An 18804-nucleotide genomic window follows, 5' to 3' on the forward strand; every position below is an offset into this window, starting at 1 on the left:
TCATAAGTATGTCCACGTTTTTTTGTAAAGATTATCTCTTTCTTTAAAGTATTAACATTGAATTTTGTAAACACCAATTTATTGACTATTGACACAGTTTTCATAAGATGTCATTTGAATGTGGTGTATTTTTGTATTCGCTATAATGTTGAAAGATGTTCGCTGTATAATGGAAGAAGAGAATTAAGAGATATTTTGAGGTGGCATTTCGTGATTGATTTTATTTGACAGTGCATCTATTTTTAAATAGGAAGGTGTAGTGACAGCATCACGGACACATTGTGTAGCACCGAGCTGTGAGAACGCCACTATTATCCCTGGCGATTGTTGCCCAACATGCCCAGGTGAGCAAGTCCACCACGGAGTTATTTCCAAATGTCAAAAAGAACAGTTAATAGGCTTTTGGTTGACTTTGGTTCATACTAAGGCCTGATACTAAACAGAGGCAACGAATGTGGTTGCCTCCATACCCATGGTCATTCATTGAACTGGTCCCCTAAATTGACAAATTCTTAATAAGGTGCCCTTTACCAAAGAGAAAATGCCTTGGTGCTTCGTGCCCTTTCAATTATAAATACCCGGACATATTTTTTATTTTTTTTTATTTATTTTATTTTTTTTTTTGGGGGGGGGGATCTGAATAGTGATTACGTATAAACTGCATTTGATTGAATAGTCAGAGGTATTCTCCAGAGCTAGTAACTGCCTTCTGGTTGGGGCCATTTCCTTCCTCTTTAGTGGGGCACACAGGAACAGAGCGAGGCCCCTCCAATTAACCTTGGAATGAAACCTATTAAATAAAGTTACCACGGAATGTGTAAATGACCTTCGGAAGGGGGCGGATACAGGTAGTTATGAAAGGAGGGGACAAACGGAGTCACAATGTAATGAAAGGGTATCGCCTTCATAAAGAAAACCACCCCAACACAAACAGAAACAACATGCCGAGTGACACATTTTTAAAATTGGGCATGTTTACCCCCTCCCTTCCCCCTTTTCCGGGGACGGTAATTCATTCATTTTGAAATTAGATTGTTACCATACAACCTGTTTCCGAATGCCTGGAGTTATAGAATTCCTCGTATATCATTCTAGATCGATTTAATATTGGGCCCTTGTCACCATTGAAAGCCGCGTCTAGCTCATTGGGTAAGGCTTGAAAGTCAGCTAACAGCATTTTGATTGTTGTTATTTTTTCTCTAGTCTGCCTGAGGTGCACAACTAAGTTTCGTAACAAAAATGTTACCCTTTTTTTAACAAGGTCATAAAGGATCATTGTATGATTGATTGATTGATTGAATTTATTCGGATAAAAATACAGCAAGAACATACTCAAAATACAAACATGTACTTAACAACAGGAGAAAAGACAAAAAAACAAGATAGAAATACTGCAGAAAATTATCCAAGGATAGCCCAAAAAAGCCAATAACTTAGACTTATTTCCATTGGGGTCCTTACAAAAAACAGACGAACCTAGTCAAGGGCAAAAAGATGATTCAAGGAAAAACAAAGCAAGAGAACACAAGAAAAATAAATAGAATAGGAAAAACAAATATTTTAAATTAAAAATTAAGTTAAATTAAATTAAATCGATAAATAATATAACAAATTGAAACCAAAAAGGAACCCAAGCTATGCTTCCTTAGAGGTGGCTTTTGTGGCAAGGTGGCATTTGACTAGTTTTTTAAATATTTGCAGACTAGTAGACATTTTAATATTAGCAGGTAAATTGTTCCATTCTCTTATGGCGGTAGCAAAAAAAGTATTGTTAATTGAGCTGAATGAGATTGGGACTATAAAATTCAGATCACTGGTCCTAGTGTTGTGCTGGTGAAAATCAGAGACCTTAATAAAGTTGTCACGAAGATAATCAGGAGTGGCATTACAAGTTATTCTATACACATGATTTAATTTTAGTTGAGAGACTCTGTCTTTAACGTTTAGGAAGCCCTCTATGTCAAGTTCTTTTTGACCTATGTGGGCCCTGGAGTCTTTGGCTAGAATAAATCTAACCATTTTATTTTGCATAATTAGAAGTAAGGCATAGAAGTTATTTATTTGTGTATATTTTGTGTACATTTCTGCGGAGGTAATCCAATGTAAGCATACAGTGCCTTCATTGTTACTTGCAATATACCTCAGGTTACGTTTTACTCCATGCTTAACATGAGGTTGTTTCAAGCATGCTCCTTCCTATAGGAATTTTTCAATTTAATTTTACTTTCTTGTTGTATAGACAATGTGTACGACCAATGCATATTCTACCCACACTGATGGTGTCCTCTCGTTGTCTAAATATTTGTACTTGGTTTATGTAAGTGTACGATAAACCATGAAGAGTAAACATTTCTTCTTTTCTTTCTGAAGGTTGTTTCTTCGAAGGAAAGTTACACACAGAAGGCACCACATTTTCTCCTGACAGTGACGCTTGCATCAAATGCACATGCACGGTATACATATACACCACTTTGATTGTTGCCAATAGAGCTTTATAATTGTGCAGCCATCTTGAATTTCTCCCATTGATACCAATGTTACCAAACCGAGGCTGGAAGAAAAACATAGTATGGTTCCTATTTGAAAAATGATTATTAGCATTCATTTCTATTGTTCGATAGGGGGTACATGACCAAGATGGAGGCAGCATGAACAAGGTCCATAAGGCCTGCTTTAAAATCTGACAGAACTACGCGACTTTAAATACCCCAGTGATTAATTTGACCTGCCCCTTTCAAACTCGCACATTCCCCTTATGACCACATTATGTACTTTGATTAAAAGACTCCAATACTCAAATTATTTAAATTGGTGCTTTATTGAAATTTCCATTTCAATGATAGTAGGTAAGAAACCTCAATGGCAATCCCTTTGAAACTAACTGCAAACAAACAAATCCATTCCATACTTTATTTGGGGCATGGTTGGGCTGTTATATGTATAATAAAGCAATGACCACCCCGCAGTTGTTCTTTTACTTGACAGCACCGTTCACTGTAAACTGTAAGAGCTTTTTGAGCTGAATGCCCTGCTTGCATCAAAGTTCATAGCAGTAAGCCATTCAGTTTATTTCACTCGCTCTAAAAAAAATGGGTCACTCTGGCACTTTGTATGCTCGTTATTTCCCCCCTTCGTTCCTCGCAGTGTACTGCTTTGTTGACCTCGGTGTATGGTGTGTACACATTTATTTCCACCGACAAATAACCACAAACCAGATGGGGGAAATGTGTTATTGTGGGACTCTAAAATGGCTGAAGGCTGCATCCTGCCCTTCACTCCATCAGCAGCCTTTTCAGTTTCCTAGTTTTCTAGTTAGCGCACGGAGTTTATTCCACATCTAGTGTTTGTGTATCCCGAGTGTCTATCAGGGGGATTCATCAGACAGCACCGGCCTTTCGAACCATTGACCGCCGTGAACCATGTCATTGAGCCCCCTAGGCACCGATGCCACAATTCCCTCCACCTCCCGTCATCTGGATTTTATGTAATCTAAAATCTGGTTGTGTGAAATTTCGCACTAAAGCTCGGCCAGGGGACACCCCGAGCCGACTTCTCTAATCATATGTTAGCGTGTCTTGCTGACAGATTCTTGACTCTATCTTTGGAATTCTTTCACCTAAGGCGAAGGGAATTTCCTGGATGGATTTTCATCAAAAAGGAAGAGGGGAAAATAAAGAAAACCAACAGTTTCTGTTTTTAAGTGTCCTATTTGTTTATTTTTATTTTTCAATTTACAGAAAGGTGGAACAACATGTCAAAAATTAATATGTCCGATTCTTTCATGTCCGCAAAACCAACAGAAGATTTTACCTGGCGAGTGTTGTCCTCAATGCGTTGGTAAGTTATGAGATATTGTAACATTCCTGATACGTAAGGGTCATTAATGGATTGGTGTGGTGGATATAATGAAAAAGTTCCATCTGAAGTTATTTTTTTAATTTCTGATGAAGATAGTTCCTTGAGCCAATCCTGGGGTAATGTATTAATGACCGGGTTATAGTGCAAACATACATGAATGCATCGTTTACAAAAACTATAAACGTTGTTACCATGTATTTTCTCACACAACTTGGTAGGGAATGTTTACGTTTAGTATAACGGATGTCAATAAAAACTTTTGGTTTGAAGCATACAACAGCTTTCGATGTTATTTTGAGAAACTGTTCACTTCGAAGATGTGGTTATGTTAAGATGATTATTAGTTTTTAAATTTGAATCTGAGAAGTGTTATTGCTCAGATTGTGTATTCCTATTTGAGATTATTCCTCTGCATGGAAATATTTGCTTCAGAGTTTCGGCGAAAGCTATCCAAAAAAACACACCACCTTTAAAAAAAAAAAATCAGGATTAAATCAATCGTACGGTTTAAAAAACCAACTGGTATACTTTGCCTGAAAGGCAGTGAACACTATTGGTAATAATTCAAAATAATTATTAGCATAAAACCTTTCTTGGTGAACAGTAATGGGGAGAGGTTGGTGGTATAAAACATTGTGAGAAACGGCTCCCTCTGAAGTGCCATAGTTTTTCGAGAAAGAAGTCATTTTCAACGAATTTGATTTCGAGACCTCAGATTTAGAACTTGAGGTCTCGAAATCAACCATCTAAACGTACACAACTTCGTGTGACAAGGGTTTTTTTCTTTCATTATTATCTCGCAACTTCGACGTCCGATTGAGCTCAAATTTCCACAGGTTAGTTATTTTATGCAAATGTTGAGATAAACCAACTGTGAAGGCTAGTCTTTGACATAGTGTCCACTGCCTTGATAGTATTATCTCTGCATGAGTGGCAGCGGGATGTAACTGTACCGTTGAGTAAGTATTATCATGAAAATAATTGTCCATTTTCCTTCCAGCTCCGAGGAAGGTGTTCGATCTTGGTCACCGCTGTCTTTTCGACTCCAGTGTTTATGATGATGGTCAAAACGTTTTTTCAGAGAAGTGTACAAAGTGTGTTTGTCTCGTAAGTTTGGCGACAATCTATCTCTATTCTTATTTCATTTAATTAAATGCACGGTACACTATTGGTAATTCTCTAAATAATTGTTCGCATTGAAACTAAGGTAACTAGCAATGAAGAGCTGTTGATAGTATAAAACATTATGAGAAACGGCTCCCTCTGTAGTAACATAGTTTTTGAGAAAGAGGAAAGTTTCACTCAATATAAAAAAAAACTGTTCTTAGGCATCCGAGTACACAAAGTTGTGGAACATTGGTGTTTTTTCTAAAATAATTATTTTGCAACTTTGATGACCAGTTGAGTCAAAATTGTCAAAGATTTGTTATAAGCTTATGTTGGGATACACTAAGTGAGAATACTAATCTTTGACAATTACCAAAGGTGTCACTGCCTTTAGCCTTTAATACGGGAGGCTTTAGAGGTCTCCAATAATTGTTACGTCCTTTCCACTAAACCCAGGGATGAAATGGATAAGTCCTCACCCTTTGTGTCTTAATTACCTGAGACATAGCTTTAAAAAATTAAATGAAGTCGTCGTCTTAATTGTTGTACTTAGTGATAGTAAAGCCAGAGGACACTATTGGTAAATACTCAAAATAATTATTAGCATAATACCTTACTTGCGAATAATGAATAATGGAAAGAGGTTGATAGTATAAAACATTGAGAGAAACAGCTCCCTCTGAAGTGACGTAGTTTTCACGAAAGAGGTAATTTTCCACGAGGTCTCGAAATCAAGCATCTGAAAGCACACAACTTTGTGAAACAAGGGTGTTTTTTCATAAATTATTATCTCGCAACTTCAACGACCAATTAAGCTCAAATTTTCACAGGTTAGTTATTTTATGCATAGGCCTATATGGAGTTACACCAACTGTGAACACTAGTCTTTGACAATTACCAATAGTGTCCAGTATCTTTAAGTTTGTATTTTAATTCAAGTAAACATTATTTCAAGATATATTTTGTACAAAATCTTACATAGATAATCCTAATAATAAGACAAGAGGATGTAGGGGAAATAGTTCACATATTGCCACTTTGGCACGAGAGTAATTTAGCAAGGGTCAGTTGCTAAATTGTATTATGGTTGTAAACTTTTACAAAATGTACCTCGTGTGAAAGGACAAAACATTCTCTATACTGTTCAAAGTCTCGTGTAAAATCATGTCAATCAATTGTTACATTTTACAACACGCTTAAAAAAAGCAAGGGACCCATTTTTAAAGGAAGTGGACACTTTTGGTAATTACTCAAAATAATTATTATTATAAAACCTTACTTGGTGATGAGTAATGGGGAGAGGATGATGGTATAAAACATTGTGAGAAACGGCTCCCTCTGAAGTGGAGTAGTTTTCGAGAAAGAAGTAATTTCCATGATTTCGAGACCTCAAGTTTAGAATTTGAGGTCTCGAAATCAAGCATCTAAACGCACACAACTTCGTGTGACAAGGGTTTTTTTTCTTTCACTATTATCTCGCAAGTTTGACGACCGATTGAGCTCAAATTTTCACAGGTTTGTTATTTTATGCATATGTTGAGATACACCAACTGTCAAGACTAGTCTTTGACAATTACCAATAGTGTCAACTGTCTTTAAAATAGATTTGATAGACCGTTTTTTTTCGTTTTTCTTTCAGGATTCTACAGTGATGTGTCAGAGAACAACATGTCCAGCTGATTTATCATGCCCCAATGAAGAGATCATACATAATGAGGACGAGTGTTGCCCGAAATGTAAACCCAAAACGTGTCGATATGCCGGGGAGGTATACCAGGTAAGCAGAGGCAAAAATATAGATACAGATATTTATCTATAATCGCTCTCTGATGTGTAACAACTAAACAAATATAGTAACTAAAATGTTTACTTATTGAGAACAAAACATGAGATTTTTGTTATCCTTTCTAGTTGAGATTGTTGTTCATTCCTAGTTTAACCAAAGTGATATAGAAAATAATAGAGGCACTGGACACCAAACATTGTGAGAAACGGCCTTTGGGAAAGAAGTACTCTCTAAATGCAAACGAGTGAAAAACACCACCCTTTGCATTTCGAGCTGTCCTCCACAAACGGCTCTTCAAAAAGAGTGGCGGTTATTTCACTCTTTAAAGAGGGGTTTCACTCCAGGACAGAGTGAAAATCACTCAAAAAGATGCAAACTTCAATCTTAAAGAGTGGAAGACCACTCGAAAAAGAGTTGTCCCTCATAATGGCTCTTCAAAGAGTGCTTTTTCACTCTTTTACATTAAGAGAGTAATTTCTCACTCAATATTTAACAACTTCAGGCCTGAAGCCTTTTGGTATGCACCTGAAAGCACACAAAGTTGTGCAACAAGGGTGTTTTTTTGTTTTTTGTTTTTTTTACTCTTGCAATTTTGATTGTAGTTTTTTTAATTTTATGCGTAATAATATACACAAAGTGAGATTACTGATCTTTGGGAATAACCAAAGACATCCAGTGCCTTTAACATAGATGGGATAATTTGCTGTGTTTGAACTGAAGATGCAAATACTCCACAAAATACATTTGTGTTCACACAGCTGTTGAAATCTCCAACCATTTATACTTTCCCAGGCTGACGACATCCTACAGAATAATTCAACTTAGTATAACTAAGTTTTGAGATGTATAGTTTCCGGTGATATTTGGAATACCAAACAAAGATACAAACAAAGTGAACAATTCTTGTTGTTCCTTGTTCAAGGATGCACTATTGGGAATGCTGACTCTGCTACAATAACAGGCGGAAGTCTAAACCCCCACACAACAATAGTCGGATCGTACCCAGCCCCCACAACTGGCGCACGAACGGAAGATGACCTTTACCAACTATTTTGTTATCTCATCTTTTTGTCTCACGAACTTTAAGAACAAAAAACTCCACTTTGACTAAAATAGCCATGATGGAAAGGTTGTAGTAGAAAAACAAAAAACTAAGGAATCTGGATTGTGCTAGTTTTAATTGCCAGTCTGTCCGTCTGTATGTGGAATTCCAATGAAAGGGTATATCGTAAGCCAGACTCTAACGGCCTCATTGCAAAGGTTCAGTCGTACCCTTGGGCTGATATTTCACAACAAAATTGTTGACCTTTTGCAAAGTGTTTTGAAAACCCGACCCGCAAACGTGGAATGACAAATCCTTCTGTCGCAAATGGATTTTTGGTTCAAAGCGGTAAAAAAAGATAATGTAACATTAAACAATTAAAAAGGTCAGGACGAACGTCATCGATTTGTTTTCTTGTTTGATATCATGTTTTGGATGAATACTTATACATATAATGTCAACCCACTTTTAATTACAGGAGGGCGAGAGTTGGGAACCACACGCCTGCGAATCGTGTCAGTGTGTGGGTGGAGAGGCAATGTGTACAACAGAAACATGTCCAGCAACTCTTATCTGTGCAAAGGTGGGTTCACGAGTTTCAACCCAAAATAGCCCTTTTTCTCTTAAAGATTGAAGTCAAAAGGAAAAACCCAATCCATATGGCACCTTGAATTAAGCACATACATACACACACAGCCAAAAGGAAGCGATGGATATTGTTCTAAACATTTTCATCTGAAAAGGTTTTCCTGACCATTCGTTTTGTTATACCCGGTCGCGTGTGGAGCCCCCAGGAAGTGAGCAGGCAAACCAATACCGTGAAAGGAAACGAAGCCTGGCCCACCCAGCTAAGGCTTATTGAGATGTTTGGGGTGTTTAACCGGGCATGGGTTAATGCATTCATTTATGAATAGGTGACACTGTATCAGGGTTTTATGGTCAGTGATATTGAAATTTAATAAACACGTTCTTGGTATTTAAATAAATAGTTCATTTTGTTTGCATGGGGAATACCATAGCAAACAGAAAGTGTATGTGTTTTACGCATTGATAAATACTACGTATTGTATTTTTGCAGTCCATATCGCAAAAAATTGTTCAGAGCCAATAGACAAAGTTGTACGGTCACTGAAATTAAAAGATTTGATAGACCGTACAGGTGTTGCGCATAATTATTTACAAATTGGTCACACATACATTGCGTTAGTATACATGAAGGAAACAAACTCGCACTCTTTATAAATCAGGCCCGATTTTCGAATATGCGCAAGACTTGCATGGTCAATTCACACCACTATGAATAATTATTTTGTTAATTGTTATGTTGAAAGCCACTTCGGCATCCAACAAATGAAAATATCAAAGTAACCTATATCAAATCGAAAAATGCTGGGTTTTATTCTTCTTTTTATTATCTGTTGATGCAGTCCTTAGATGACGGAAGTCACACATTAAGATAAAAGCTGTTATTAATTTTGTCTCGTTTTACTTTGATGTTGGTTTTTATTTTGAAAATGAACAAGATTAATCTCCTTTTTCTTGATTGATGGATTGTGATTGATGAACTGTGGTTTTTGTCTTCCTTAGAATCACGTACTACATAGACCAGATGGAGAATGCTGTCAAAGGTGCAAAGAAAGTGAGTGGGGAAACTTTTGCTAAGTAGCCACGATGTCAGGTTAACGTATGGAGCCATATGGCTCGAATTTCTTTCCATTAAAACATGTTATTTTTCCGGATCAGCTATTAGTTTATATCAGGTGGTGAGGAATGAAATGAGGGTGTCAAAATGATAGTGGCCAGGGGAGCCCACTCCAACCATCTCAGTATGCATTACTGAACCTTGCTTTAACCGCCTCAGTACTCGAATAAAGTAGTCAAACCCTCTCCAACCCCATCAGAATGGGGGGAGTAGACAAGCCCACTACAACCCCATCAGAATGGGGGGAGTAGACAAGCCCTCTCCAACCCCATCAGAATGGGGGGAGTAGACAAACCCACTTCAACCCCATCAGAATGGGGGGAGTAGACAAACCCTCTCCAACCCCATCAGAATGGGGGGAGTAGACAAGCCCACTTCAACCCTTTAGTACTCGCACCTATTTTGCCCAATCGGCACAATACAATTGCGTGGTTTAAAATTCCCTCCTTGGGGATTTTGCTTTAAAAGACCAGCGAAGCATTCACCAAAACCTGTTGTCAACTAGGGCCCAATTTCATGAAGTTTGGCTTGTGCGCATACTTTCTCCACGTTTTAGGCATTATTCGCTCACACAGCTAGAACAGAAATTCGGTGATTGCCCTATCAAGGGGAGAATGGTGATCGTTAGCGCAGAATCCGGTGGCAAGCAGAGTAGTGTATTGGCTCTGAAGCAGAGCCATGAACACCGCCCTCTATTGACAATACATTAATTCTGATGCAGAATACAGTAAGAAGTGTGGCCTCCATCAACCCCCTTCTTTGTCATAAACTGATTGTCTCATCCTTTTCTATTTCTACAGAGAATGCTTTGTGCTCAGTCTTTGGGGATCCGCACTACAGGACGTTTGACGGTCGTTTATACAACTTCCAAGGAACTTGTAAATATATTCTGACATCTGATTGCCACGATAGAACATTCACAGTACGTGTGCGAAATGACGGCAGGCAAACCGATAATTTCGCATGGACCAAGACTGTCTTCATCAGTATAAGTGGTCACCAGGTCACTTTACTACAAGACTATGCGGTCAGAGCGGATAAGAAAGATGTGTCTCTACCGCACGTGATCCCTAACGTCTTAGCTGTGGAGAGTGATGGATTTCTTATAAGAGTAACCACACAAATTGGTAAGATCTGTTTACAAGAAAGGGAAAAATACACGTTTTACCTAGGCCAAATTTCATAAAGGCTGTAAGCACAAATACTTGTAAGCAAATAACATTATTGCTTAACAGAAGCAGGTCACCAGCCCAATTAGCATTAAGTTTACATTGATATTACTGGTGCCCCACTTAAATTTGCTTAGCAAAGAAATTGTCAAGCAGTATTTTCCGCTATACAGCTTTATGAAATTGGGCACTGGCTGTCACAGTATATTTAACTCGGTCTTTTGGTTTAAACTATTTTTATGTCTAGTTTTTTGGCCGAGCAGTATTCATATGTTATGTTATTGTTATGTAGTCAAAGCAAAGACAGAAAACTCATTTGCTGTTTTTTCCATTTTTTCTTTGGTGTTTGTTCTAAGCTTTAACTGAAACTTTTGTCCAACCAGATGATCTGAAAAGTTGGCACTCCAAAATGTTGGATTCTGATCCATCTTTATTGAAATTGATCAAAATCTAACTTGGATTAAAACAAGAAGTCAAGTCAATTCAACACAGTAAAAGTTATGTTATGCTTTGCAGGCCTTGAAGTTACTTGGGATGGAGATAGTCTGGTCGAGGTCTCCATGCCACCAACCTTCAAGAACAAACTGTGCGGCCTCTGCGGAAACTACAACGGTGATCGTTTGGACGACTTCAAGCTCAGACACAGCAATGCAATTGCAGATAATGCAGAGCAGTTTGCAGAGTCATGGGTCTCTGGTACTAAAGAGAGATGCGTCAGACCCCCAACGAAGACACCGGCCCCCTGCGAAGGCAATCCCAAGAGACGCTTGAGGGCGCACCGTGAGTGTAAGGTTCTGAGAGCCAAGCAGTTCGAAAGTTGTAGTGAAGTGGTAGACGTTTGGACGTATTACAGGTAGGCAATGATGCATTTATTGTTGTGTCTCCTAACGAAAGAAATGCCTGTAACCTGCCACCGATGTTTCACTCATATTGCCCAAATATCTCATTTTGAGTAAATAAGATAGGCCTACTATATTATTTCATTACGGATGAAGAGTGGTGGCAGGATACAGAATGTTTTCCCATTGCCAATGTGTTAAATCTGCTCACAATACAGTGAATGGTGTGTGTTTTATTTTGAATATTGTATTTTGCATGGTTTATTTTGAATATTGTCTATGTTCCGATTCAGCGAATCGATTCTAGAGTGATTGACATGTTTATGGAGTTATTAGTCAGAGTTGCATTATACTTTTCACAACCCTTTGACCATTATGTTATGGCCAATGTCGCAATGCCATTGATTTTAAAATGGCTGGCTTGGCACGTTCATTGCAATTCTAGGCAGTGCAAGCATGTACATGTTTTTGTTACCCCATTGTATGAAAGCAGTGTGGCGTGATCAGGCTGGATTGCAAGTCTACTCATTCCATGATATGGAATAGCGCCACCAGGGTTGGAAGAAGAGACAAAAATGAGCCCTGCATGTTTCATGAAACATGACAAGGCAAAGTGAATATGAATGTGTTTTCCCCCATTCTATTGCAGGCAGGTTCTAAAGGTCGTCCACCAACTGGAATTTTAATATGAGTACACTCAATGTACATTTTGTTTGTTTTTATTTTACCCAAGGGTTGTTGTATTGTTGTTTTATTTCTTGTATGGATGATGTTCTTTTCTTGCATTTTTTCAGTCTCTTTTTGTTTTGTAGTTCCAGGACATATTATGTAATTGATTTAATTGATGGATTATGGATTATCTCGTAATTTCATTGCAGGTTCACTAAAGCTAAAATCAAACATATCTGCAGTCATAATGGTCTTTGCTCTATACTAGAACCAAATAATTATGAGTGATTTCTTTGATTTGTTCATTTTGCATATGACGGTGCTTTGTAGTGATACTGTTTGATACCATTGGGGCACCTTAGTAGATCATTAATGGAATTTAATTAGTTCATGTTTTTGTTTTAACCAACAAATTAACAGAATAGAGCTAAAATAACTATAGCAAACAAACAATTTATGATGCAAGATAATACTTTATTTTCCTCCATTTCTTTTGTTACTAAGATAAACCAAAACTCGAATGAACTTATTAGACGTTTTTATTCTTTTTCATACCATGAACGGTTTTGTATTTGTAAAGCATGAAACTTTGAATGATAGATTTATTGTAAATCAGGTGTAATTCAGTTTCGGCTGCTTCACTGGTAGGCCTATATAACTAAACTAATTAGAACGAATGTATATTTATAGACTATATATATTATTTCCGTATTACGCAGATCTTGTATTTCTGACATGTGTGAATGTCCAAAACATAAACTATGTTCCTGTGAGGCTCTGAGGGCGTTTGTCAGCGCATGTCAACAAGAAGGGATCGAGGTTGAACTAGAAACCACATCTCCTTGTACAGGTTCGTATCTATTTGAGTACTATTTTTTTTTTTTTTTTTTTTTTTCGCATTTATATCATTTTATCCTTCATTAATTATTTAATTAATTAATAATTTATAATTGTTCATTTGTATTTCGTTGCTTCGATACAAAGCATAATCCCTTTTTGCTAAAAAATATTGACTTATGTGGAGGGACTTTTATATAGGAGGAGAGAATAGAAATGTTTGACAAAGCAGGATCTGAGTGATCCTAGTGCCGACGTGGCAGGGGATTATGTGTCCCCATCCCCCCCCCCCCCGGCCATAATTATGGCAAACTTTGTACGTTATATATTTCTTATAGCGCCCTCTTTTGAAAGATCCTTCTTCAGCCCTCTTAATTTTCCTATAGCGCCTTCTTTTGAAACATCCTTCTTTTCCATATTAGGGTAGTATAAACTCCGGAGGACCGATTTTCATGGGACGCTGGTGCCATACCAACTGAACCACCCAATGTTACTGTGGTGTTGCCCTTTTGCCCTATTTTGCCGATGTGCCACACTCTGTGTGCCACATGGCCACTGTCACACGAAAATCTGTCCTCTGGATATTCTCTCCCCCATTATGGGAAGCTAACAAACGCTGGAGGAGGATAATTCAAAAGAGGACGTTTTCGGAAGAAGTTTGTACACAGTTTTCCGTATTTGGGACAGAATCCCACACCTGACTGCCGTGATCGGGCTCCACTCATAATTGGAAAAGCGGCAGGGATTCACTACTCTTTTCTCGTTTATTCTGTACTAAAAGATTGAGTCTTTTTTTTATTTTCATCTCCAGTTGGCCAAACCTGTCCAGAAGGCGCTGTTTTCGACGAGTGTGGCCCACCCTGCCCTCGCACATGCGCAAACAGAGACGAGTCGTCCACGTGTAGACAACCCTGTGTAGCTGGCTGCCAGTGCCCAGCCGGATTCGTCATGCACAAAAATAGATGCATACAATCAGATGAGTGCCCGTGACCCTCAGTCTCTTAAACTCTATATTATTTTTTATAAATGAAATCTTTAATAGGGGAAACCCCTGCACCATTCTTTTGAAAAAGAAAGTCTCTTTTGTTGCCACCTCCTGAAATTCTGGAGCCCAATCTATGTGCAGTTGGTGGGTTTAGTCGTATCTTAGATGTTGAACCAATAGAGGGCTCAGTTCATTGGTGTCCATGCAAGTTCGGTTGGCGACTAAACTTGAGTAGACCTACTAGACTAACCAGAAACCATAGAGCACAGGGAGATTGACCATATTGAACCATGCACTGGTGCATGGTCGACCATTTCGAGAGCTGCGTCACAGTTTCTGGTCAAGTCTGGTTGCTCACACGAACTTGCTTCTTGCTAGTCCTTTAATTGGCTTTTTGGAGCAAGTTGACAGGCTTGTGTTACATGTCTGACGTAGAGGGCGTAAAACCGTACACACCGCTCACAGCATTTTATGGTTGTATTTATAGATTCTTAGTTTTTCAACAGTTTTTGATTCGTTTCGAGGGAAATGAATGTTGGTTTCCTGCACCTGGTTTGCCTGCACCTGCATTCTTACAAAGCCCAAAGAATAATCACCTGTTCATTTAAAGTGGTCATGTTAAGATGAAAACATTTCTCGGCAGCTGATTTGTCTGCTTAATGAGCATTAACTGTGTAACATTTACTGTGACTTGTACCAAGTACATTGAGTGTATTAACTACCCCCCCCCCCCCCCCCCCCTCCCCACAACACACAACCCCTCAAGTTGCTGTGGAAAAATCTAGCTTTTACAATTGCTTGTTACGGTTTCCATTTCTCATATAATTTTGGGAATTAATCGCAAGTATACGGTTTGCTCCACCAATTCTATTGGCCTACGTGATCGAGCACCATGTGGCAACCACATTGAAACCTCTGAAATTCAACGACTGCTGCCTTGTATAGTCAAGCGGCAAAGCTGCTGTTTTGCGTTGTTCGAATCGTTTTGCAGCAGCGAACTCTGTGGTTATTGAAGATATTTCTAATTTTAAAATAGACAATAATTATACCCTCCTTGATTCAATTTAGCGTATAGGCCCAGTGGCGATTTTAAATTGTCCATTCCTTGAAACATAGATGGTATGAAAATGATCAAGAAACACAAGACCGAACCGTGGAGAAAAAAGGTGTCAACAACACACAACCAACCCCCCGCCCCCCCCCCTTCTCTGCAATAAAATGAAGCATTCAAAGAAGTTATGAATGCACTTTGTATACCGTCACTTAGCGTTAAATATCATTTCATAAAGTATTGAAATGATTGCTGTATTCACGTATTGTCCGGCCATATTTAATACATCTCGTGGTAACGGTCGGTACTACTTTAAGAAATGGAAAGATGGATGGCATCTTCAAAGGGCAAACAACTTACATATATGATTTCACCCTATCCAAAATATGATATTATATTTTTCACCGATCATCAGCTTCGAAATATAATTCACTGAATTGTGTGTGTTGTTGGGAAAATTGGGAGGGGGGGGGGGGTAAAGTTTGCACTCTTATTTACCATGCTCGCCCGGCTTGGTTGTCTCCGGTTTCACTGTGACCTGTAAATCGTAGGCCTACCCGTTGAATGATTGTACGTTTCCATGGGCTATCCAACAATTCAGTCTTTTATGTCCTTGAACAGTTCAATTCTGACTTCTTTAATTCTTAGTTTGTATAGGATTCACTGTGATTTGAAATGCTATGTTGACTGTTAGATAGAGGTGATGCTATATATTTTCAATATTATTTATTGTTTGTACTTGTTTGTGAAATATTATGTGAATTTTTGTCATTGAAAAATGGCTGAAACTTTATTTGAATTAAGGGACCAATCGCTGTGAAGAAATTTGTATTTATGAATATGATATGAATAACAACATTATGCATCTTTAGTCATTATGCACATTTTATTATCTTAATAAATGGTTATTTTTGGTTGGCACCTGTTTCCATTTCCCCCTTGAAACCTTTATTCTGCCGATCCATTTGTGGTTAAGAGTCTCTCCATTAGAATTATGAAGTTGTTAAGCGTTGTTTTTGGACTTGAGAGGAAACCTGACCACATACCTATAAAGCCTGGGTCATACTTCCTGCAAATGCGATAAAAAAAATTGACGCCACAGCTCCGTTTTCGCTACGAATATTTTGCGGAGTTGAGCACTGCCCAAATTCTTTGTTGCGAATTATGTGACTTCGAATTTCGTATCGTATTCGCATTCAGCATGGACCGGACTTTGGTCTAGATTTGATTTAGTGTATTTTTTTTGTGAAAGTAAGAACACAAAAGTATGCGCACAAGAGATTGTTATTTTACAGTCTGCAGTTATTTGAGACCAAATTATACGAAAGTGAATAATTTTATTTTTCTCCATATCCAATGTGTTATCTTCCGTCTGATTAAGTTTCAATTTCCAGTTTTGTTTTGTTTTTTGTTTTTTTTTTCTCTTTCTTCTATGCTTATGACAACGTTTGCCAAATTATTAATTTGGGTAGAATATTATTGTTGAGATACAATGTTTTAATATAATGTTATCATGAGCGATATATTGTGCAATATTGGTGTAGTATAATATTATGTGTCAATAATTTCATATTGTGGATTTTGAGTATTCGATACCTTGTAGAGTTTCACCATTAAATTTTATTGTAAAAAAAAGTATAGTTTAGGCATTTCAATTCTATAAAGTATAGATTTGTGATTCTTTTACGAAGACATTATTTAAACAACAGTGTTTTAAATCTTAATAGCGATGTTGTGATAAGGGTCAGGTAGCTTCCGGGTATTGATCATTGCTGGCTCAAGGATAAAGAAAGGAACATTTATAGAAACCTATCGATACGAGCGATAATGCCTTGCGTATTGATGCCAACCATTTATAGTCCAGTGTAGACTAATAATATTGTGTTCCATGCCAGCAGATTACTGTACCGAACTGCATTTTTCCTAAGGATGTTAATCTCTTATTGTAATTGAGTCCGCATACCGCTCTTACAAAGAGCTAAACGGCAAAACTCTTTCTTATAACGAAAGACGGGTACTTTCAACTCAATTTATAGTGAAGTTCGTTCAATTTCACTCAAAAGAGTGACACAGATTGACTTTCACTCTCAAAAGAGTGAAAGTGATACCACTCAAAGAGTGAACTTTTCAGTATTCTTTTAAACTAAAAGAGCACTATGGTCAGACACAAAAGGAATGTTCAATTGGTACACATTATGTTATAGTAATTATAATAGTTATTCAGCTTTGAGTTTCTGGAAGATAATGGACCCATGCACTACCACAAAATCATATTCAAATCCGAAAAAAAAGTTGTGACAGAACGTGTGAAGTCCAAGTGATATCCTGTCTCGGATGCACACTATGATGGTATTAACTGCTCACTGAATCTCCAATGAGGTGGAGTTTGACTTACAACACACTCTGCCATTGCTATGTTTGATTTCATTAGATACTTCTGTTTAAGGCTCATGAATGAGGTCGTGGTTCAAATCCCGCCCGAGTAGTTATACCTGCTGATCTGTCCACAGGGCTTTGTATTAAACCTGCATGCACTCTGTGGACATTCATTTATTTCTGTAAGTTAATCATAACAAATAATTCTTCAACTTTGCTTAAAAAAACACGTTATTATGCTGTTCTATTATTCCCTTTTCTGAAGGACTTCCTTGTGGGGTCTAGGGGTCCACTGTGCCGTTGTGTGAAATACCCAATAAGGGTCCTCCCGTAAGCCCACACACACACGCACACAGCTATTTGTTGCAATTACTCTGTTGGCACTGTTTTTTCTGTACACACAAGGAAAATTCTTCAACATTGTAAAAAAACAAAACTTTGTGGACATACGTAAGTCCACATTTTTCGAAATTCCTATCCTTTTTATTGACCTCTTTCATTCGCAGGTCCACACTTCCTAATTAGAATTTAAACACATTGTGGACGTCTGTAAGTCCACATGTTTCAAGTTTCCTATACCTTTGTTCTTGGGGTCCGGTATAGCTTGCCCAAGTATACAGTGTTTATTTCACATTGGTTTATATTAAAACCAAACATTTTATTGTTGTATTCCCCGATGCAAATTACTTCATTGATAAATCCGTTGTTATCATCAAAACATGGTATTGGCAAAATGTGTAGTTACCCCCTTCAGACTCCGACTCTTATATAAGTTCTTTATGCGCCCACTGAACGGATTTATCGACTGCCAAATACCCACGCACCTTATGGAAAAACAGCTAAAGGTTGTTAAATATTTTGAGATGTAATTAGTTATATTTCGATTTTGAAAATATAAATATTGGTTTTTAGAAGCATTGTGTTTCACTTTACAAACGATAAAATCATTGTACATAAAGTTTGTTTTTATTTATCTTAATAAACGTCAGATATCTAAAAAGGTGATTGTGCATGTGGTGTCTTTGCTGTGATGGTTGAGAAACTTTTAGAGTAGTCATTTTATTTGACCTATTATTTAACTCTGAACGTTGACAAACTCGGTTTACTCCTGGTACATCGGGGGAATTAACACAGATTCGAACCTACAACTCTGGTAGAGTATAGATTGTCCGTTAGATTAAAAAAATGAACTGCTCTGTACCATAGCTTCCATGTACATTCAGGAGACATGGTAGTTTTGCAAATATCCAGTGATTGGTAGGACGCCGACTTGCTGGTTTTTCTCATGAAATCTTACCACTAAATTAAATAAACATAGACTGTGTATATTTTCTTCTGGGCATTATTGCACACTGTTTTGTCTTGCCCCCTGCAACCAAACAC

At 37.7% G+C, this 18804-nt stretch overlaps 1 protein-coding gene across 1 annotated transcript in view; it reads left to right on the forward strand.

Annotated features, from left to right (window-relative positions):
• LOC117291582 (BMP-binding endothelial regulator protein-like) overlaps positions 1–18404 on the forward strand; it is a 40449-nt gene extending 22045 nt beyond the window's left edge. The window contains exons 5-15 of the mRNA XM_033773396.1: positions 251–344; positions 2371–2453; positions 3738–3837; positions 4859–4965; positions 6605–6742; positions 8272–8376; positions 9381–9432; positions 10296–10622; positions 11181–11517; positions 12892–13022; positions 13821–18404. Coding sequence (XP_033629287.1) covers positions 251–344; positions 2371–2453; positions 3738–3837; positions 4859–4965; positions 6605–6742; positions 8272–8376; positions 9381–9432; positions 10296–10622; positions 11181–11517; positions 12892–13022; positions 13821–13999 — 1653 coding nt within the window. The 3' untranslated portion in view covers positions 14000–18404. The remainder of the gene's footprint in view (positions 1–250; positions 345–2370; positions 2454–3737; positions 3838–4858; positions 4966–6604; positions 6743–8271; positions 8377–9380; positions 9433–10295; positions 10623–11180; positions 11518–12891; positions 13023–13820) is intronic.
• The last annotated feature ends 400 nt before the right edge of the window (positions 18405–18804 follow it).

The sequence above is a fragment of the Asterias rubens genome, chromosome 6 (assembly GCF_902459465.1).
Source record: "Asterias rubens chromosome 6, eAstRub1.3, whole genome shotgun sequence".
In the NCBI taxonomy this organism is placed as follows: domain Eukaryota; kingdom Metazoa; phylum Echinodermata; class Asteroidea; order Forcipulatida; family Asteriidae; genus Asterias; species Asterias rubens.